This window comes from Aegilops tauschii, chromosome 7, assembly GCF_002575655.3.
Source record: "Aegilops tauschii subsp. strangulata cultivar AL8/78 chromosome 7, Aet v6.0, whole genome shotgun sequence".
Classification (NCBI taxonomy): domain Eukaryota; kingdom Viridiplantae; phylum Streptophyta; class Magnoliopsida; order Poales; family Poaceae; genus Aegilops; species Aegilops tauschii.
The window spans coordinates 9,948,012-9,970,747 of NC_053041.3; the positions used below are offsets into that span (position 1 = coordinate 9,948,012).

Below are 22,736 nucleotides of genomic sequence, written 5' to 3' on the forward strand. Positions count from 1 at the left end.
TGATTTGAGGAAGATTTCTATTGAAATTGGCGGCCTACAGCGAGTGAAAAGGGGTGTGTGGATTGGTATCTGACTAAGTTAGGGAGGCCGCTAACAGCGGGACCGGTGTTGTCATAGATGCCGTGGGATCTGCGTCGGTCGTCCGGATAGACATGTGTCGTCGCCTCTGTGGGATCCAGCCGCCGCCACCCTCCCTAGCGTCTGGTCGGTCTGCAATAGACCCCTTGTTATGGTCAAAAGGATTTGCAACGACTGCCAAGTTGCAAACCTAGACTATTGGTAGATGTTGCTCCCGAGCCGACTGATCAAAATCATATCTGAAACGAAGAAAATGTTGGAAATATGCCCTAGAGGCAATAATAAATGGTTATTATTATATTTCTGTGTTCATGATAATAGTCTTTTATTCATGCTATAATTGTATTGTCCGGAAATCGTAATACATGTGTGAATACATAGACCACAACATGTCCCTAGTAAGCCTCTAGTTGACTAGCTCGTTGATCAACAGATAGTCATGGTTTCCTGACTATGGACATAGGATGTCATTGATAACGGGATCACATCATTAGATGATGTGATGGACAAGACCCAACTTAAGCATAGCATAAAAGATCGTGTAGTTTCGTTTGCTAGAGCTTTTCCAATGTCAAGTATCTTTTCCTTAGACCATGAGATCGTGCAACTCCCGGATACCGTAGGAGTGCTTTGGGTGTGCCAAACGTCACAACGTAACTGGGTGACTATAAAGGTGCATTACGGGTATCTCCGAAAGTGTCTGTTGGGTTGGCACGGATCGAGACTGGGATTTGTCACTCCGTGTAAACGGAGAGGTATCTCTGGGCCCACTCGGTAATGCATCATCATTATGAGCTCAATGTGACTAAGGCGTTAGTCACGGGATCATGCTTTGCGGTACGAGTAAAGAGACTTGCCGGTAACGAGATTGAACTAGGTATTGGGATACCGACGATCGAATCTCGGGCAAGTAACATACCGATTGACAAAGGGAATTGCATACGGATTGATTGAATCCTCGACACCGTGGTTCACCCGATGATATCATCGTGGAACATGTGGGAGCCAACATGGGTATCCAGATCCCGCTGTTGGTTATTGACCGGAGAGGCGTCTCGGTCATGTCTGCATGTCTCCCGAACCCGTAGGGTCTACACACTTAAGGTCCGGTGACGCTAGGGTTGTAGAGATATATGTATGCGGAAACCCGAAAGTTGTTCGGAGTCCCGGATGAGATCCCGGACGTCACGAGAGGTTCCGGAATGGTCCGGAGGTGAAGAATTATATATAGGAAGTCCAGTTTTGGCCACCGGGAAAGTTTCGGGGGTTATCGGTATTGTATCGGGACCACCGGAAGGGTCCCGGGGGTCCACCGGGTGGGGCCACCTGTCCCGGAGGGCCCCGTGGGCTGAAAGTGGAAGGGAACCAGCCCCTAGTGGGCTGGGGCGCCTCCTTGGGCCTCCCCCCCATGCGCCTAGGGTTGGGAACCCTAGGGGGGGAGTTCCCCCTTGCCTTGGGGGGCAAGGCAACCCCTTCCCCCCTTTGGCCGCCGCCCCCCCCAACCCTAGATGGGTTTTGGCCGGCTCCCCCCTCCCAAGGGGTCCTATAAATAGTGGGGGGGAGGGAGGGCAGAAAAGCTACAGCCTTTGGCGCCTCCCTCCTCCCCTACAACACCTCTCTCTCTCGCGCAGAAGCTCGGCGAAGCCCTGCCGAAGAGCCGCTACATCCACCACCACGCCGTCGTGCTGTTGGATCTCCATCAACCTCTCCTCCCCCCTTGCTGGATCAAGAAAGGAGGAGACGTCGCTGCACCGTACGTGTGTTGAACGCGGAGGTGCCGTACGTTCGGCACTCGGTCATCGGTGATTTGGATCACGGCGAGTACGACTCCGTCATCCACGTTCATTGGAACGCTTCCGCTCGCGATCTACAACGGTATGTAGATGCACTCCCTTCCCCTCATTGCTAGTAGACTCCATAGATGCATCTTGGTGAGCGTAGGAAAATTTTAAAATTATGCTACGATTCCCTACAGAAAAATTGTCGACGCTCGTAGAGTTATCTGTCGGGTGAGCCATAGCGTTCCAGTTGTTATTGGTAGGTCAATAAGAGGTGCAGCAGTTGAAGGGTTTCTGAAACAATGAAACCGATGGAAAACCAGAGATATGTTGGTAAAAAATCAAAATAGGAAAAGAGAAGGGAATTGTACATATTATGGTCGGACGAGCGGACCATGGAAACTTACGACATTTTTTAAATAAGGAGAGAGAAGAGAAGAGAGTATTTGGCGGAAATACAATTGGTGTTGTTCTTCTATATATGTATCATGTTCCAAGGTGGACAATTTGATCACTACACTGTCCTAAAACAAGTGGAAATGTCAAAAATCTAACGCTAAAAATCTGACGACTAGATTTGATATGCAAAAACATATAAAATTACTGTGTTTGTGTATAAGGATTTTTTTATGTTCTACAGTGAAAATTGTCATGTAGCGTAAAAAAATCAACAGGAAAATTGTCATGCTGCAGCAATTAATTGACATGTGTTCGATCTGGATGAGTATTTAACCAAAAACTACCACATTTGACAGAAACGTGACAAAAAACTACCACTCTACGATTTTGTGCGAAAAACTACCAAATTTTTCCTAAACCGTGGCAAAGAACTACCAACTCTCGAAATCGCTCGCTTCGGCCGCGCTAACCCCGAATTTGACCGCTTGGGCCCGCGATTCAGTTGCCACGCTAGCGAACGGACGCCCGCCGCGCGTTGACGGCCGTTAATGGCCCGTTCGCTGTCGGAACGGCGGCTGTCAGTGGGCCAATAAGTCAGAGCGAGCTCAGCCACTCGCTCATTCTCTTCCTCCTCGCTCGCTCTCACTCGTCCTCATCCTCTCCCTCTCCCTGGTTCTCTGAGCGAGCTCAGCCTATCGCCGTCGCCGCCGCGGCCATTGCTGTCGGTAGAAGTTGAGGATGCCATCCTGGAATGACGAGGAGAGCTCGGACGAGGACATCAACATGGTTTCAATGGATCCTCAGCTCTTTGTAAGTGCATAATGGTGGAACAGAGTTAGGGTTAGGGTTAGTTCATCAAAATTGGAGATTCCAAGTTCCTTTTGGTTTGATTCGAAGTTTCTTTTGCAGGAAACCCCTGACAGTGTGGTGGAACCATCTTTCTGTGGTTCTTACACTGAATCTGAGCCGACGTGCATGATGCATCATCAGAGGCCGAAGAAGATGGTGGCTTTTGAAGGTGCTTTGACTGGGAGGCGATTCCTGGGTTGTCTTGTGCAGCAGGTATTAAATCTTGCACGCTAACTTGTTTTGCTGGTGGAGATGTGTGATGTGTTTTGCTGCTGGAGATGTGTGGTGCAGCATGTGGTGCAGAGATGTGTGATGTGCAGAGATGTGTGCTGTAGTTTAGAACTGAAACTTGAAAGTGCCATACATATGGAAGCTATATGTGAAAGTAGATTTTTAGTTAACTGAATTCAATACATGACTGAACCTGAGAACACCTACATGCAGAGATCTTTAGTGTACTGTGAACTGAATGTATTTGTTAGGTGTTAACTGAAAAAGAACAGAGTTAAATGAATTTATATCTACTGCTAAATATAGCTGTTAACTGAATTTATCTCTAATGCCAAGTCAGGTGTTGTGTGCTTACTATGAAAGAATTATGTTTGCATAATTCAGAGAGCATATTAATGTAAACAAAGGGTTTTAAATGAAATGACTTTATGACTTTAGTTATCTGTACTAAGTTTGTTTCAAGTGCTTTGTGCTTAATTATAAATAATTGCTTCTGTAGGATGTAGGTGTGAACTGTGGGGTTGTGGAGTGGGTGGATGGTCCTTGGCCAGAGATTCTACAAAGGTGCCTAACAAGGATTTGGGACATGTACCATGAGCAGAACTTGGGGAGGGTGAATGACAAACAAGCCCATGAGAAAGAGGTTGGCAAGCTATAGAAGGAAATTGATTTCCTGTCAAACAACTACAGCCAGTTGGTGGAAGATGTATCCAAGCTTTTTGACTATCAAGATGGCAAGATGTCTCATGACATGGACTATACCAGTCAGGCAATCAATGAACTAGCTGAGAAGAAGAAACAACTTGAGGATCAGGCAAAGATTGAGTTAAGTATCGAAAAGTTGAAGCTTGCCAAGGAGCAAAGGTGCATTCTTCAAAGCCAAGCAGATATCATTCAGAACATGAGGAAGGCCATGAAGGAAGTGGAGGGGGACAGGGACCTACTTAAGCAAGAGAAGAAGAAGCTGGAGTATCTGATTGCTGATCTGCTCAATGTTGGGCATGCCAGCAAAGATAAGCTGGAGAGGATCAAGGCAATTATGAATGAGTGAAGTGCTTGGTGTGTGGGTTAAGTAATTAGTAGGCCTATATATATAGCTGGCCTTCGAATGTCATGCATGTTAGGTGTATATTTTGGGAAAGTTTCATGTGCTTTCAGAATGGTATGAGGGAGGGAGGTACTGTTATGGTTTAAGAACTAGTTGGTTTTATCTATGATGTAATGACTTTTATGTTAAGACCTACTATGCTAAGTGAGTACTCATGCTAAGTTAAGTAAGTAAGAATGTTTTATCTATGAATGTTTTACTCTGCATATATCATGTGTGGATAACTGACAGTAGTGACATAGTTGGAAGTGGCAAGTAGCAAGTAGCTTAGATAGTGTGACAAATAACTTAACATATGTAGCAAGTAGCAAGTAGCAAGTAGCAAGTAACATATATAGATAGTCTGACATAGATAGATAGTACTGCCATTCATAGTCTGACATATATAGAAACTAGTAGTAGATAGTGCCTGACATAGATAGCAACTAGTAGTAGATAGTGCCTGACGAAACTGAACCTAGGAACTTACTGAACTTACGAAAGTTCAGGGCTGACGAAACTGAATATTTTTGCACTGAAGTAACTGAACGCAGCACTTCACTCCTCCTTCTTCAGCATCTTCAGGCGCTGGGAGCGGCGCACCGCAGTCACGGCCGCCCTCTTCTTCTTGCCCGGCGCCGACTCCACCACATCTTCCTCGCCGCCATCTTGTTCTTGCTTCACGACGACGCCGTCTGGGAGATCGACCTCTGGCGGCGCATCCACATGGATTGAGAGGTTCCTGTCCCCCTCCACGGCGTCGAGGACGGGAGCCAGCAGCTGCACTTCAGGCTCGTCGTCGGAGAGGACGACGACCTCATCCACCTCGTCGTCAGAGTCGTCAGACGACTCGTCCTCATCATCGTCACTGGACTCATCGTCAGAGGACTCGTCGTCTGAAGACTCACCGTCAGAGTCGTCAGAGGGCCCAAGGACCCATGGATTGCGCCTCTCCCAGTAGGCGTTGTTGATTGGGGCTGGGAGAGCGAGGACGGCGTCGGTGACGTGGTCCGCGGCGGCCGGCGGCGTGGTGGATGAGCGGTACATCCACCATCGGGCGCGCTACCTGGGGTCGGGGGAGCGCTGCACCTCGCGCATCGCCCACAGCAGAATGGTCGCCGGCGGGATGGTGCGGCCGGCAGGGAAAGCGCGCTGCTTTTCAGCAGCTGTCATCACCTTCACCAGGCCGTGGGCGTGGTTCCTCATCATCTCAAGACTTGGGAACCAGCGCGTGATCTCCCTGTACTGCGCGCGCATCTCCTGGTTGTTGCCGGCGAGAGCTTCGATGGCGAGCTGCCAGTCCATGGCGACGGCGGTGGGGGTGGTTGTCGGCGGCGATTTCGACATGAGAGAGGGGGAAGTGGAGTGGGCGGTGCGAGCGGCGAGTGGGCGAGTGAGCAGAGAGCGTGGTGGGTGGACACGTATTAAAGGCATAGAATCCGAAACGGCTTCTGTTACTCAAGGCACGCTCACCACGCTGCCGGCCGCAACACACGCTGAAAAGACGACGTGGCTAACAACATATAATAAGTTTGGCCGATACTAGTCAAACAAATCACTAGCACTGGCCCATTGGTACTGAACGCATGGTTACAACCAACTGGTCCTGGGTTCGAGCCCCAGGCCAGACTTTTTTTTGTGCAGATATTTTTTCTAAAATGAATTTGTCAGTAACTTCTGAACTGTAGAAATGTCAAAGTAAAACAAATAAAACAAATTAAAACAATTAAAACATGCACCTAAACTGTAGAAATGGAAAAGTAAAACAAATAAAACAAATCACTAGCACTTAGCCCATTGGTATTGGGCATAAAGAAGTACCATACATTCAACATTGTCCACAAGTTCACGTGTCTGAATTTAAGCAGTCTAGTAGCACAACACGCATTTAGTAGCAGAACAAAAACTTAGTACCATACAATCAAACTAAGTAGCAGAACACAAACTTAGTAACAGAGTTTCATTTGTTTCCACTAGCACTGAAATATAGTGCAAACTTGCTAGGGGGTTTCCTCTTCCTCTTGCCTGCTAATATCCCTGGTTCTCCAGTGGATGCTCTTGGTGCATTGAATGTTCTTGTTGATGTTGATCCTCTTGGAGCTCTTGTTGATGTTGATCCTGTTGGAGGTGCTGGTGAAGACCTGGCTGCTCCTGCTGAAACTGTTGATGCTGAAGCTCTCTTATCTGCTGCTGTTTTTCTGTTCCTCACTGCTTTAGGAGGTGGAGCAGATGAGGCTGGCATCTGTGAAGTTTGGTGTTGATGTGGTGGTTCTGGAGGTGGGTGTGTAGCACTAGAGGAACCCCTAAAAATTTCTCTATTCTCCTGCATGACAGAATTAAAATAGTTAGTACATACAGCAGACCTAAAATAATTAAACAACTAATAACTAAACAAAGAATGCAACATTTTTAAATGACCTGGTGTAAGTTCTTTCTCATCTGAAGACTTGGGTTTAGAGCTTTCCCACAGTAAGTATATCTATGGCCCTGTAGACCACAATTGTTGCATGTAATTGTTCCCATCCTGCTTGTGTCTTTTGGTGCACGCACCTCAAACTGGCCCTTTCTCCTAGCTGTTTGTTTCTTCCCTGCTTTTCCTTTGAACACTGGTGGCTCTATATCCTGAGTATGGGTGTCAGGCCAGAATCCAGGACCAGGGACAGGGTACACTATGTCTTTGTATGCTTCAATATATAGTGGTTTCTTGAAAAATTCATGCACATAGTCCTCTGGGTGCATGTGAATCTTGCTCATTGCTGCTATTGCATGACTGCATGTCACACCTGTCATGTCCCACCTCCTGCAGTCACATGAGTTAGTAGCTAGGTTGACATAGTACTGATTTTCCTTACTAGACACTTGCCAAATGTCAGGACCAGCCTTATGTGCCTCACAAAATTTGGCATACTTCTTATTCTCCTCTAGTTTCTCTGAATAGTTGGGTGTGATCATCCACCTACTGTTCTCTGTTTTTTCCCTAGTCTTCTGCCTTTTGATCATCTGCTTAGTCCTAATTCTTTCAAACATAGTCCTAATTGGTTTGGCCCTAACATCAAGGATCATTTTGTTGAAAACCTCACTAAGGTTGTTCACAACAAGATCAGTTTTGCAATTGTAATCCATTGCAGACCTACACCAAGTCTCCTTTGGAATTTTTGTAAGCCACTTCCAGGCATCCTCACACTCTGCTTTAAGCTCTGCCATTGCTAATTCATGGCCATGTTTGGTGAATGAGTAGCTTGCCTGATCTACTAGCTTTTTTAGTTCTGCTCCTCTGAAACCAGCTGACTGAAAATTTGCATATATGTGCCTGAGGCAGTATCTCTGAGGGGAATCAGGGAACACCTCATTTATAGCCTTAAGAAGACCCTGATTGTAAATTAATAACCATGGTCATGAACAAAAAGAAATAAAGCCAGTAATAACTATATTTATCTGAACTACTGGCTAAGATAGGTTGCATACCTTTTGCCTGTCAGAAATAATGGTGTAGGTTCCAAATTTGCTTCCACTTCCAATGCAAAATCTTAGCTGGGTTAGGAACCATGTCCAACTCTCTGAATCTTCCTTATCAACCACACCAAAGGCTATGGGGTAGATGTTGTTGTTGCCATCTCTTCCTGTGGCTGCAAGAATCTGCTGTCCAGTGGTTAGCTTGATGAAGCAACCATCAAGCCCTATAAAGGGCCTGCAACCATTAAGAAATCCTTGCTTTGATGCATGCAAGCAGTAGAACATGTACTTAAATCTAGGAGTTGGGGCAGGGTTTTCTGGATCCTCAAATGTTGTAACTATACACCTGCTACCAGGGTTTGTATCAATAACTGCTTGTAGGTAGTCCCTCAGTCTATAGTACTGCTCCTTCTGGTCACCTTGTACAACCTTAATAGCCTTCCTCCTTGCCCTATAGGCCACACTCTTTGATACATCAACTGAAAACTTGACTTTGCTGTTTTTAATAAGTGAATCCACAGGTGCTCTAGGATCTGCTCTAAGAGAAGGCTCAACTGCTTTGGAAAGCCACTTAGTAGTAACCTTTGTGTTCTCTGCTAATGCTGGACAAGTGTGCTCCATGTTACACTTCTTAATGCAAAATGTTCTTTCATGAGCTATCCTGGAGGCACACATGTAAAATTCACATCCATGCTCTCTCTGTGAACACCAAACAATAATTCTTGTTGGAGTGTTCCTGTGGTAGTGAAAAGATCTCAAAGTCCTTATATGAAAATCTCTTAATGCTTCTCTGAACTGGTAAACAGAATCAAAACACAAGCTCTTGCACAAGAGTAAATGTGGATTGGGAATTGAGGGGTCAAAATATACCCTTTCCTTCATCTTTTTCTTACTACTCTTTGTCTTTGGCTTCTTCATGAGGTATGGTAGTTCAACTTCATCTTCTTCTTCCTCATCACATATGCCTGCATCACCAGCAAAACAAAACTCATCTGCTTCAGGAAACCAATCTTCAAAACGTTTTTTCTCTACCTCATTGTGACATCTGCTAGTTGGACCAGGGTTCTTCACATGTTTCACAATAGCAGTAGTTTGCAATGTTGTTTCCTCTTCAGAGCCACACTCTATTTCCATTTGTTGAACAGCTTCAGCACTCCCATCTGAATGAACTGAATCATCAGAACAAAATTCATACACTTCAGTGTCTCCTTCAAAGTGGTTCAAATCTGCCCCTCTTTGAATCCTGCTCCTCTCAAGCTGAGCCTTTCTATCATCTATCTCATTCTGAAGCTCAGATTGCTCCACAACCTTTTTCAAACAACAACTCTCTTGAGTGTTCATGTAATTCTGATTAGCTTGTGTACTTATTCCAGGTTCAACATCTCTCCCAACCCTTATGTTCACAACCTTGACATGATTAAAAAACTCCAACATTTCATGAACACTAGCTACATTACCTAAATACTTTACTCTTTCAGATCCAATTTCCTCCTCCTTCACATAGTACATGTAATCACTCTGCCCATACCCTTCACTAGCAATGAGTGATTGTAGAGTAAGAAAAGATATATCTGACTCATATATACCCCTTTTCACAGGGTTTCTTCCTTCTAAATGAAACCATATCTCCCACTTCTTGTCAGCAAAACTGCACAAATAGGTTCTCATGAATTGAATTGAAATTGACAGAGCTACAAGTGCAATACAGTTTACTACACATGTCCAACAAACAGAAACAAACACATCTTACTAATTTGCCAGATTGAAGCAGCTAACCAATTTGCCAGATTGAAGCAGCTAACCTAGCAGATGATATTTCCATACCTGCAACCCATTGCGATGACTGGGCAAGCTGTGCCTCCTGCTGCTGCGAGCCGGCCTACGTCGAGAAACTGGTGCTCCCCAACCAATTGTCGACTGAGCCCGCAGCGTCCAAACTTGTGCCACTGCCGCCTCCACCACCCATATCGCCCACGCCCCGCTCCGGAACCACCGACGACATGGCGGCCGCCACCTAGTTCAGAGAGAGGGAGGAGGGAGAGAGTGCAGCGAGAGGGGAACGGATCAGATCTTGACCCGCACCCGACCGACAGTCGCCGTTCCGACAGCGGACGGGCCGTTAACGGCCGTCAACGCACGGCGGGCGTCCGTTCGCCAGCGTGGCAATTGAATCGCGGGCCCAAGGGGTCAGATTCGGGGTTAGCGCGGCCGAAGCGAGCGATTTCGAGAGTTGGTAGTTTTTTGCCACGGTTTAGGAAAAATTTGGTAGTTTTTCGCACAAAATCGTAGAGTGGTAGTTTTTTGTCACGTCTCCGTCAAATGTGGTAGTTTTTGGTTAAATACTCGATCTGGATCCGACATATCCGAGGGTATCAGTTTTTTATCCCTAAAAATATGATGTCAAATGTTTATTGAAGTCCTAAAACAAATGTATATTGAACACACATAATAAGTGAGAGATGCAGAGTAGGAGGATAAGCTGTCAAGGCTGACCACACATATAAGGGGTGCAGAGGAGGAGGATAATCTGAAAGGTTGGCTCCGCATAACAGGAGAAGGGTCCCGAAGACAGGTTGGCTCCGCAATTTTCATATACTAGGGCTGTACCAAAATATGGCCTGCAAAAAGTCTTATATTTTGATACAAAAGGAGTATATCAGTAGAGGGATAGGCACTAGTAATACAATATATGGGTTATGATTTTTTTTTTGCTATTCTTGATTATTCAACATGGTGGCGGTTATAGGTTGATGGTTATAGGTTGCTTTGGTATCACCAGTAAAACTGTGTTTTTCTGTTCTTGATTATCCATGTGATAGTGGCATGATCCATTGGTGTGTGTCTTAACATTGAATCATATGCTAAATTTTAATACTTATAAATCTTATATCTTATCTTATATATATATACACTAATTGGAAGCACCTTTCAAGCCTTCTTATTAATTCACATCATCAAAATTAATTACACCGTTGGATAATAGAATTTACGTCTAAGATGAAAGGATAACTTATGTAACATAGACGGTCATGCCATAAGAAAAAAAGCATCTGACACGTTCAATGTTTGAGAAACAAAAAAAAGGAAAGCAGCCACGTTTTTTCTAAAAACTCCACGGTTGGAAAGGAAAAAGAAAATAACAGATTGCATCTGACACGTTCAACATTTTTTTTAAACACGTCTAACATTGGTGAAATAAAAAAACGTTGGAGAGACAATACAAGGAAATCATCCAGGGTCTTTTTTAAGGATAGCCTCCTTACATATTAACTTCAAAGATGAAAAGAAAAGAAAAAGATTGCATCGACGGATGGAAAGGAAAAAAAATAACAGATTGCGTCTGACACGTTCAGTGTTTCTTTTCTTGAGGGAAAAAGTCCATTTTAAACCCTAAACTCGTAGAGGTTTGGCGAAATGAATCCTCAAGTTAAAATCCCGGTCGATTGCACCCTGAACTATGCAATCCCGGTCTAAATCGAACCTTGACATGGTTTGATACATAAAAACGCTGATGTGGCAGGGATTTGTCTGGCTTGCGGGCCAAGCAGCAGCGATGTTGACCACAGCGCGCACTGGGCCGGCCCATCATACTCTTTTTTCTTTACGTTTTTCTGCAAAACGTTTCAAAAAACGTGCGCCATGACGTTTCGAACCCAGCACCTCACAGGCAATGTACGAGTGCGCTAACCATCCAGGAAAACATCCGCTTCGTCATAGTTTATTCTTCCATTCTATTTTTAGTAACGATCAATTTTTTGTGCTAGATTCCAGCTTGTTTGCTTTTTTGTGCCATTTTTCTTCTTTTTTCAATTTCGTGAACTTTTCTCGAGTTTATGAATTTTTTTCGTTTCTGTGAACTTTTTTCCGAATCTTTTGAATTCATGAACTTTTTCAAATTCAATGAACTTGTTTTCAAAATAATGAAAATTTTCTAAATTTGATGAACTTTTCAAGTTGACTAACTTTTCAATGAATTTGTTTTTTTTTGCCTGTTAAAATGTCTTTTTTCTGTTACACTGCTAAAAAAAGGTGTGCACATAAGGTGTTTTGAACTTGCAACCTCCCCCTTTTGGTGCAAAAACTGTCCTTACCAACCACGCCACCTCACCTCTTGTGAATAATTTATTCCAATTTCTTAGCTTTTTTTCGTTTTTATCTAATGCGTGAAACTTTTTACAGAACTCGTGGACTTTTTTTGAATCCGTGGACTTTTTTCAAATCCACGAACTCTTTTCATTTTTACAACTTCTTTCAAAATTCCGAGAATTTTTCTTTTGAAAATTTGTGAACTTCTTTTGAAAACATTTGAATTTATTTCTAAATCCGTGAAATTTTTATTAAAAAATTGCGGCCTTTTTTTCCTTTTGAAAAATTGGTTCACGAGGTTTTTTTTCCTTTGGTATTCCCTACTAAGATGTCCATGAATTTAACAAAAAATAAAAAACGAAAAATATAAATAAAAAGAACAGAAAAAGAAAGAAGAAAAAGAAGAAACAGGGATAATGTGAACAATGATGTGCTGTCCAGGTGGTTACTTCCGTCGACTAACAGCAGCAGGTCGCGGGTTCTAGTCACCCTACGTGCTCCTTTTTTGCAGTTTTAAAGAATAAAAAAAACGGCGCGTTTTAAAAGAAAGAAAAAGAAAACTAAAGCGGGCCGGCCCAATGGGGAACAGTGCGGCGAAATGGCACCAATCCCGGCCATCCTGTGACAGGTCGTTGATCTTGGTTTGCCAAACGACTCCTGGGTTCAGTTTAGACCGGGATTGCATAGTTCGGGGTGCAATCGACCGGGATTTCGACTTGAGGGTTTGTTTCGCCGAACCTTTACGAATTCAGGGTTTAAAATGAACTTTTTCCTTTCTTGAGGAAACACATTCAATACTGGTGGAAAAAAAGGAAAGCATCCACGATTTCTTTTTTAACGATAGCCTCCTACCATATAAACTCCATGGATGAAAAGAAAGAAAGATTGCATCTGACGTCGGTGAATCAAAAGGAAAGCATCCACGGTTTCTTAAAATAAGGATAGCCTCCTTCTATAAAAATTTCACCGACGAAAAGAAAATAAAATCCATTTAATGACCATCGGAATTCCGGCAATAAAATCTTTTCCCGATTCAAAGAGAAAATCATTCACGGAAAAAAGTAAAAACATCTCTTCATCGAGTCCTTGGCCGCTGAAACTTACAATATAAATTGTTCCGTCCAAAAAAACAAACATTTGACACGTACAAGTACACATATGTTGGTGACAGGACCATACATGTACGTGGATACTTAGTTGTAATCCATCACACTAATTTATGCTAAAAGAATCTATGGATACTTAGTTGTAATCCATCACACAAATTTATACAAAAAAAAATCTTTTTTTGCGAATAAAAAGAAACTATCACACTAATTGTCCTACACGGAGCACATACATGTGTATATCTACCAGGGAATCTCATATGTACTTATGCTACAGACACGTACAGTTGGTGTTAAAAGAAAGGAAATCATCCATCGGTTCCTTAAAAACGATAATCTCCTTGCATAATAAAAACTCAAAAGGACAGATCCATTTGACGTCCATTAAAAGTCCATAAATTCCCCGCAGAAAAAGTCCATAAATAGATTCTTCTACCAACTGAGAAAGGAAAAAATACTCACGCAAAAAAGGAAAAACATCTCCCTAAAAAAAGGAAATCTACGTAACATATACTCTAGAATTGGTTTCATATGATTCATTGGACGTACTGATTGCCAATACGTATTTGCATATATAGCACGGCTATGCATGTCTTTTTTTATCCTTATAACAAAGACAAAAATTAGCCAATAAAACATCTTTATATCCGTATAAATTAGTGCATCAACAAAAAGAATTTGGAGGTGTCATGCGCCACAAAGATCTCATATAAACACATGATTGTCTATGCGTTATATTAGATATATATATATATAGTATGGATAGAAAAATGTAATTTTCCATCCATGTTAATCATAACAGAATTTTTTTAAGAATTCATTGGTACACACAAAAACTTCTAATGTGAATAATCTATGGTTCTTATAGTATAATGAGAATATAGAACTTCCATACATATATTATTTGCTAGGATATCATGTATGTTGACCGAAAGTTATGCATGCATGTGTCCATTATTGTGTATAGAAACAAAGTTTTTATAATTCTACCATTCTTCCGTGGCAAAAAAACATGTATTTCTTCTTTTAGGTTAACTAAGAAAGGCTACAATAGAACACTTGACCTTTATGCCTTTTAGAAACTTATAGATCACGAGTGCATGATACACACAATAACTTTTGCATTCGTAACCATGTTTTCTACCAACATAAAAAAATACCTTATATAACCTTCATAAAGTAGCACATCCATATTTCCACAAATCTTCTATAAATCTGACGTGATTTGCCATCACACAGCGATATTTTTTATACTGTCGTCACACAATTGGACATAAACAATCAATCACAAAATAGTCAAAGCAATGTAACTTCATTGGATCCAATGTGCATGTGTAATAATAATAACCTATATCAAGATATCCAAATGATTGTTTCATATTTCTAATTTGTCAAAAATATGTTATATCTGATATTAAAAATGCTAGCCCGTGCAGGTGCACGGGTTGACGACTAGTTGGCTGAATTCGGTATTATTTTGATAAAACCATGTTTTACTAGTGATCTATGTGCATTGCCTTAATTTAATACGATAGGATTTTCTTGTGCACTTTACCATACACCTAAATGGGCACCTAAATTTAAGTTCCTTCAAATAAGCTAATGAGGAAGAATATAAATAGGAAGCAAAGATTTTGATATATACGCACAAGGTCTCAATATCATTTTGTCTCAAGAGATGTTGTAGCTGAAATGGAATACAACCAAACATGCCCGAGCGCAACAAAACAAAAAACAAAGACTGCAAAGAGGCTACCACTTTGCTCCAAAATCAGTAAAGACATCCCATTTGTATCCTAACCCTCATGCATCAACAATCCCACAAATTCATATGACGGTGAACAACATGATATGTTCGGTTAATCAATTTGAAACAGCCCATGTTGGGACTTATAATAGCATGCAAGAAAGTGTTTCACCTTTTGTTCATCGGCAACTAACCTGTGGATGCTGGAGATGAAGAGCTCGTTGTAAATGGTTACACCGATGCTAGCTTCATGACTGATATAGATGACTATATATAAGGGCCTGTTCGATAGTTATCTAGCTTCTTGATCCATCAAATCCTCAGTGGATCTGCGCCGAACAGTCCGGCTCCCAGAAGCTGCCTTCCCGGATCGGATGAGGTTTTACGTGTAAAAAACTGGAGCAACGTTTTGGGTGATCCCAGGAAAAACGAGATCTGGAGTTAGCCTAATTTATGAACGAATGCCACCGCCAAGTGACTCCACGGGCGCGTACCAGTTCACTACATTCTCTCTCCCCTCTCCTGATATGGTAGCTCTCATGAACGAGCCACCTTACCTCACTAATGGGCCAACTTCGCTCCTTCCTGGGCTGGCGGCCCGTACAAAAAATAGAAGCTGAATCAATGGCATCGAACAATTTTCTTAGCGATGATTCGGCCGGTAGAAGTGGGAAGCTGGCATGCGGAGTGGGAGCTGAAGATTTTGCGAAGCTGGGAAACTACGGAACATGCCCTAAGTCTCAATCAGGCTATGTTTTCACCCTTAAGGATGGTGCAGTGGTTTGTAAGAGTTTCAAGCAGAACATTGTTGCGCATTCTACAGCAGAAGCAAAATATATTGCGGCTTTAGAAGCTTCGAAGGAGGCAGTCTGGATCAAGAAGTTTCTTGAAGAGATTGATGTGGTCCCAAGTGCGATGAACCCAATGGCACTCTATTGTGATAATAGTGGTTTCATTGCTCAAGCAAAGGAACCTCCCAGGTGAATACCAGACATATCGAACGCAAAAGTATCACATTATCCGACAACATGTCGAGAAAGGTTTTGTGAAAGTACTCAAGATTCACACGGATTTGAATGTATCACACCCAATCATGAAGCCGCTACCACGAGCAAAACATGAGCAACACTGGATAGCCATTGGTGTTAAAGAAGCTATGTAACTAGATTATTGACTCTATTGCAAGTGAGAGTCTATTGGAAATATGCTCTCGAGGCAATAATATTGTATTATTTGTTTCCACATTTATAATTAAGAGTTTATGTTCTATACTATAACTACAATGATTCTGGAATATGCGATTGAGTGGAAAACTCATTAGCACGCGTGGAATGATGAACGGTAAAATCGATTCATAGTCTTGCCTCTAGGACTATCTCAAGTGTTGTTTGTGATTATGTTTTCCAGATCTTGGGATATGGTTAAGTGTAACTATAGTCCCGAAACAACTTTGAGAACATGACATTAGAAGAACGATCATACTAAATTGACCCAACATGTTTGTTATACTTTGAGATACTATCGTCACATGTCAATCAATATAACACAGAAAATTAACATATGCTTTAGTTCCTTAGACCATGAGAGTATCGTAGCCACTTCTTACCGTGCGGGACTTTGGGGTTGCTCAAACATCATCAGATCTGTAACACGGTGATCATAACGACAACTTACAAGTTCATCAGAGAGTTTGACAAGGGGCTAGATAGCTCAAGAGTGACATTTGCTCCTCCGATGATGGAGAGATATTCTTAGGGCCCTCTCGGTGTGACAGCATCCATCATCGTCTGGCCAGACATAGGTAACTAGGTCACAGGGATGCCGGAACATGTCAACCAGAAAGAAGAACAAAACCGGTAACGAGGAGACTGGCATAATGAGCATGAGAATGACTCAAGAGGAAACCGATACATCTCACCTCGGGCTTTGTAAAGTATCGCGAAGAAAAGGGAATAGCACATGATAACCAAAGGTTCACGCTAATATCATTCGTGTATTCATAGGGAACAATATGGATGTCCATGGTTCCGCTATTGGTCATTGAACGAAAGGTAGTTTGGTTCATGTTTATGTTTTACCAAACCTACAAGGTCACAATCTTAAGGGAATCATGATCTGTTGAGTGTTAGTGGAGTGAGAGTTATGAAAAATATTCTTGGAATAGTTCCGGAAATATAAGAAATAGTTTCGAGAGAGCTCCGAAAGAGTTTCAGATGTTTCCAGAATTGTTCCGATAGATTCTGGATAGATCCAAAGGGTCCTTGGTGCAAGGACACCTTGGCTGAGCAAAGGGGTAAGGACCATGAGGCCTTAGATCAGTGCAAAAAGGGTTTTTGCTGAGGACATGGGCCAAACGCCAGGGTCCCTGACGTTTCCCCCTTGGGCTAAACGCTGAGGTCCGTGTTGTTTCCGAAAATGCCAGGAACCTTGGCGTTTCATGTTGGAATCCGAGAAGGACTCTTCCTTGTGGTCCAAATTGACTTTGGGGAGGCCCTCTCCCCAAGTTGCGACCCAATGGCTCAACATATAAATAGAGGGGCAGGGGCAGGGGCAGGGGCAGCCCCTAACAAAAGTTTTGGAGCCTCCTCTAGTTCTCTAGTTCTAGTTTTAATCTGGAGTTGATCTAATTAGAGCTAGATATAGATCTCTCTAATTCCCTTAATAGAGAAGCCCCGTGCGGTTCTCTTCTTCTCTCTCTAATTATCCGGCGGCGATTAGCTCTGAACGGCGAAGTGCTGCCAGATCGTGAAGCCCGTACACTTGCAATCTGTAGAGAGGTCGTGTTTTCGGTCTTTGGTTCGGAGGATCATTCATGAACAATTTGATGGACTTCATCAATGACCTACACCAACTCTTCTTCCGCTGCAACTCATAGTTGGTAACGATCTGATCTAAACCCCTTATGTTGTTAAAAATATGTTCTAGAAGCAATAATAAATTGGTTATTATCATATTTCCTGTTCATGATAACTTTTATTATTCATGCTGCTGCCTCAGTCACGGTTTAAAAGGCGCACTTCAGTTTTCATGCATTTTTAGAATAGGAGAGGATTAAGGCGTGTGGCCAATTAATGCTAAGTTACTTAAGCCGTTTTGAGTGCGCCTAGCTGTATCCCATGAAAGCAGTGCTTTTCCTTCACAGGTGTATACGCGGGGTTGAAACATTTCATGCATAGTGCGAACGTCTCTGTCCAGTCTCCACCACTGCATGACAATTAATGCTGAGTTAATTTCTCTGCTAATTAGGCGTCATAGTTAACAACTGATGCTATTTTTCAGTATGTGGTACAACCAACCACTAATCACCTTGGTCCTAGAGATTTTTCAGTACGCCCTGTAAACTCTGACGGAGGGAGTAGAATTGTATTGACCGGAAACTTAAATATATGTGTGAAAAAAATACATAAACTACATTGTGTCCTTGGTAAACCTCTACTAGACTAGCTCGTTGGTCAAAAATGATTAAGGTTTCGTAACCATATACATGAGTTGTAATTTGATAACGGGATCACATCATTAGAAGAATGATGTGATGAATAAACCCAACCGTAAGCTTAGCATCAGATTGTTTGGTTATTTGCAACAACTTTTTTCATGTCAAGTATTAGTTTCATAGACCATGAGATCATGCCACTCCCGGACACCAGAGGAATACCTTGTGTGCTATCAAACGTCACTTCGTAACTAGGTGATCATAAAGGTGCTCTACATGTATCTCCGAAGGTGTCTGCTGGGTTGCATGGATCAAGACTGGGATTTATCACTCCATGTGACGGAGAGATATCTCTGGGCCCTCTCGGTAATACAACATCATAAGAAGCTTCATGTGACTAATTAGTTTAGTTACGGGATCTTATATTATGGAACGAGTAAAGAGACTTGATAGTAACGAGATTAAACTAGGTATGGAGATACCGACGATCGAATCTTGGGCAAGTAACATATCGCCGGACAAAGGGAATTGTATACGGGATTAACTGAATCCTCGACATCGTGGTTCAACCGATAAAGATCTTCGTGGAATATGTGGAAACCAATATGGGCATACAGGTCCCCTATTGGTTATTGACTGAAGAGGAGTCTCGGTCATGTCTACATGATTTCTCAAACCCGTAGGGTCGCTCGCTTAATGTTCGATAGCGCTAGAGTGGTATAGATATTAATAGTGGAAAGTACAAAGGTTGTTTTGAGTCCCGGATGGGATACGAGACATCACGAGGAGCTCCGAAATGGTCCGGAGGTAAAGATTTATATATGGAAAGTTGTTGTCGGGGTTCCGGGAAAAAGTCTGGTTTTTTCGCTACTGTACTCGAAAGTCACCGGAAGGTTCCTGAGGGGTCCGGAAGTCTTTGTAGGGTTCCACCACGTCCCAAACAGTAGCATGTCTGTAGGGGGGCGCCCTGGCCTTATTGGGCCAGGCGCACCAGCCCGTACTTGGCCCATGCGCCTAGGGGAAGGGCCCTCCACTTGGCTTGGAGGGCACTCCTCGCCCCTTGGCTGCCGCCCCTTGCCTTGGGAGGGGGGCTAGGGCTGGCACGCCCCTCCCTCACCCCTATATATAGAGGACAGGCGCACGGGGCAGCCAACCCTTCCACGCTTGCCCCGTCTCCCTCCCGTTAGTCCTCTTCCATGTTTCGTCAGCGCTTGGTGAAGCCCTGCCGGAATTTCGCTGCCACCACCACCACGCCGTCATCTTGGTTCAGATCTCATCTACCTCCTCTTCCTCACTTGCTAGATCAAGAAGGAGAGGACGCTGCCAAGCCATACGTGTGCTTAACTCGGAGGTGCCGTCCGTTCGGCACTAGATCGGATTGGATCACGATTGGATCATGAAGAGTACGACTACATCAACTGCGTTACTACATTAATGCTTTCGGCCTACATGGGTATGTAGACACATCCCCTCTCGTTACTTTGCATCTCCTAGATTAGATCTTTGGTGTTCATAGGAATTTTTTTGATTTTCATGCTCCGTTCCCCTTCATATGCATCTTCATAGTGTTCCTGGACCGTGATCGTATCACGAATATTTTTGTTTTTCTACTACGTTTCACAACATCCATAATGCATATGAAGTGCTCCATACGCATATGGAGTCACCGACTCACCGTAGGCGACTCTAGTAGAATTTCTATTAGAGCAACTCTACAGAGTCGTCATGTGGCCTCGCTTTCCATAATAACTGCCAATATGAACATTTTAAGCCAAAATAGCACTCGAGCATAGTTAGAATATGAGTTTCGATCGACATAATTTATCGAGCTCACTCGATAAATGTCCTTGTAGCCTCCATATTGGAGGCCTCCATATTTGGAGGCTGCCGGGGGCGGTACGGAGCTCACTCTATACAGTGTAAGCGCGGGAGAAAAGTTTCAGCTTCTTCCTCCTCATGCCATGGTCGAGTTTAAAGCAGAGCGTCACCTGCACATGCGTATTCGCATTCTGATTAATCACTGGGGAGTGGGGCAATGTGACCGGTAACCACCCACACATTAATGGCCTCCATCACTCCTCTCGATTCCCAAGGCGGCCATTCAGATGGCCACGCGACTTCTTCCTTGACTATAAAATCCCGGCGGCGAGGCCTCCCCTTCACCAAAGCCCTAGCCGCCTCCTTCCCCCTTCCCACCTCCTGCTTCCCTCCCATCTCGCCATGCAAGAACGCAACATATTGGCTGGACTTGGTAGTGGAGCAGAACCTCCCGCCCTTGCGCACCAGCGCAAACTCTCACAACGGCTCTCTAGCCACAATTGCCTCTGGATCCTCCTCCCGTGGCGGCGGTGAATCTGGCAGCGGCACGAGATCTAACCCCCTCATCCGGGTGAAGGAAGAGGAGGACGCCGCCTCCATTGGTCCCGCGGGACCCCTCGTCCCGGTTAACGATGTTGTCCCTGTCAAGGCCTAGCTAGTGCCGTAGTCTGAGGACCTCATTGACGGCGTGTTGAGGCTCTACATCTTCGAAGCTCGCAACGAGTAGCGCATCCTCCGAGGTTATGCCCCCGCACTCACCGATGAGGAGGAGCAGTGGCAGCTTGTGGCTCCTGCTCGAGAGTCTGTTCCTACGCCCACTTCGACGATCTCTCGGGGACGAGGAAAAGGAGGAGGAGAAGACCCGTAACTGGACGATGTCGGCCACCAACAGTGTAGGTAGCAATGTCAGAGACACTTCTTGTTTTGAAAATATCATTAAACGATGTTTGTCACTAAGTTTATGTAAAGCGGCACATTTTGGCCACTGAATATAGTTAATCACTTTGTAGATGCAATGTTGTCCCAAATTAGTGTTTTCGAATCCTTCAAATTATGTGTGTGAATTTTTAAGTTGATGCAAAGAAATAGAAGAAGAAGATATGGTCGCGGTTCCATATCCATAGGAGGAGGTCGACCTCCTCCAAATATGTGTTTGTGGTCGCGCCCTCGATATCCATATGGAGTGTACTCTATATGCCATATGGTGACCGTAGATATGACTTGACTTGTGGGAGTTATAATATGAACCATGTGACCGGTTAGTGATAGAATTGATTTCTCTTCTTCTATCTTCTTTGTGTGTCCCGTACCCCACCACATGCAGGCATAGCAGACCTCCACATAAGAGCATCTACAACCAGGCACCCCAAACCATCCCAAAACTCTCGGACGGGCCGATTGGTCACTGACCGGTCAAAAATATCCAATCCACCAGGGGCGCCTCAAACCTGTCCCAGACGCCCGGGCCATCCGGCACCCCTCATATCAAACCCAAAATGTCTGGGCGCGTCCGCCACGTCAGCTCGGCCCACCACTGACCCCACTCCGTCCCCCACAAAAAGCACAATCCGGAAACCTAGCTCACTTCACTCTTCGCTCTCGTTCTGTCCCCTATTCTCCCCTCATCCAATTTCTCCGATTTGGATCGAATTCGATGACTCTGGCGAGCATGTCGGGCTCCGGAAGATGCGCCGACTCTGAACTAGATGTCAATGAGGAGCTGGCCGTCTGCATTGCGCTGGAGGGGGGGTCCAAGGTGGACACGGGGGACAGTTCCAGATCTGTCCCGTTGCCGGTTCCCTGCTGGAGCAGCGCGAACGCCGGAGCTGGCCCCTCCCGGCCCACGTGCAACTCTGCGAGGGTTGCTTAGTCTGCGCCGCCCCTCCGGCGTCGCCTTCCCGCACCAGTTGCTGCCAGTGCTGGGTACTAGTGCCGTTCCGCCAACCCTGTGGACGCGCATGTAGGAATTGGAGGCGTGCGTCGCCCGCCACTAGAGGCAGCGGGCAAGGTAGAGGGAGACGACGGAGCAATCCGTTCGCCACCTGCACGGGTTGTCGGCGGAGCCCGACAAGGAGGAGCGGCTCCTCTCTTGGGTCTACCGTCGTTCGCTTATGACGGCGGAGATCTCCGGAGGAAGAACGCCAAGGTGGTCCGGCTAGCCATTGAGCAATCGAAGCGCGAGGTGAAAGGGTGGCCAAGCTCAAGCGGTAGCACCGGGCCATTCGGCGGATGAAGGGCCTCATCATCATCTCCGATTGCTCCTTGGACGACGATGACCACGACTTTGACTCCGACAATCCACCACCTACTGCGGAATCCTACAGCTACGCCGGCAACTGGAAGGGCAAAGGCCCAACAAGAAAGTGGTGAATTTCCGCTGTCTCCATCGTTAATTTCTAGTTTTTTAGTACTCTAGTTAGAATCGTTTCGTCATATATATGCGGATTATTTGAATTTTGACTGTACTTGGCCATAAGTCGGGCCAGGCCTAATAAAGCCCGTAGCAGAAAACATAGGCCCGAGCCCGTCCCGACCCCCAGGCTTAGATTTTAGGCCCAGGCCCAGGCTCGACCCATCAGAGGAAAAGCCCGTCGAGCCTCGGGTCGGGCCTCTTCCCTAAAACGCAAATATGCAAGCCCAAACCTGGCCCAGCCGGCCTTCGGGCTCAGAT

At 44.4% G+C, this 22,736-nt stretch overlaps 1 protein-coding gene across 1 annotated transcript; it reads right to left on the minus strand.

The window, feature by feature from the left end:
• Positions 1 to 6,831: 6,831 nt before the first annotated feature.
• LOC120968558 (uncharacterized) lies at positions 6,832 to 9,877 on the minus strand. The gene is made up of 3 exons (XM_073503472.1): positions 9,783 to 9,877; positions 7,888 to 9,523; positions 6,832 to 7,791 (listed from the first exon to the last, which is right to left on the minus strand). Exons 1-3 carry the CDS (start codon positions 9,875 to 9,877, stop codon positions 6,832 to 6,834), a joined length of 2,691 nt encoding a protein of 896 aa, XP_073359573.1.
• Positions 9,878 to 22,736: the final 12,859 nt, after the last annotated feature.

What these genes read in the sequence shown, in the direction of transcription:
- LOC120968558 (XM_073503472.1), bottom strand. Translation starts at nt 9,877, where the DNA reads ATGTCGTCGGTGGTTCCGGAGCGGGGCGTGGGCGATATGGGTGGTGGA. An exon ending in GCGGGCTCAGTCGACAATTG is followed by an intron (nt 9,524 to 9,782) that starts GTTGGGGAGCAC and finishes CTATTTGTGCAG; the next exon opens with TTTTGCTGACAAGAAGTGGG. An exon ending in TTATTTCTGACAGGCAAAAG is followed by an intron (nt 7,792 to 7,887) that starts GTATGCAACCTA and finishes ATTTACAATCAG; the next exon opens with GGTCTTCTTAAGGCTATAAA.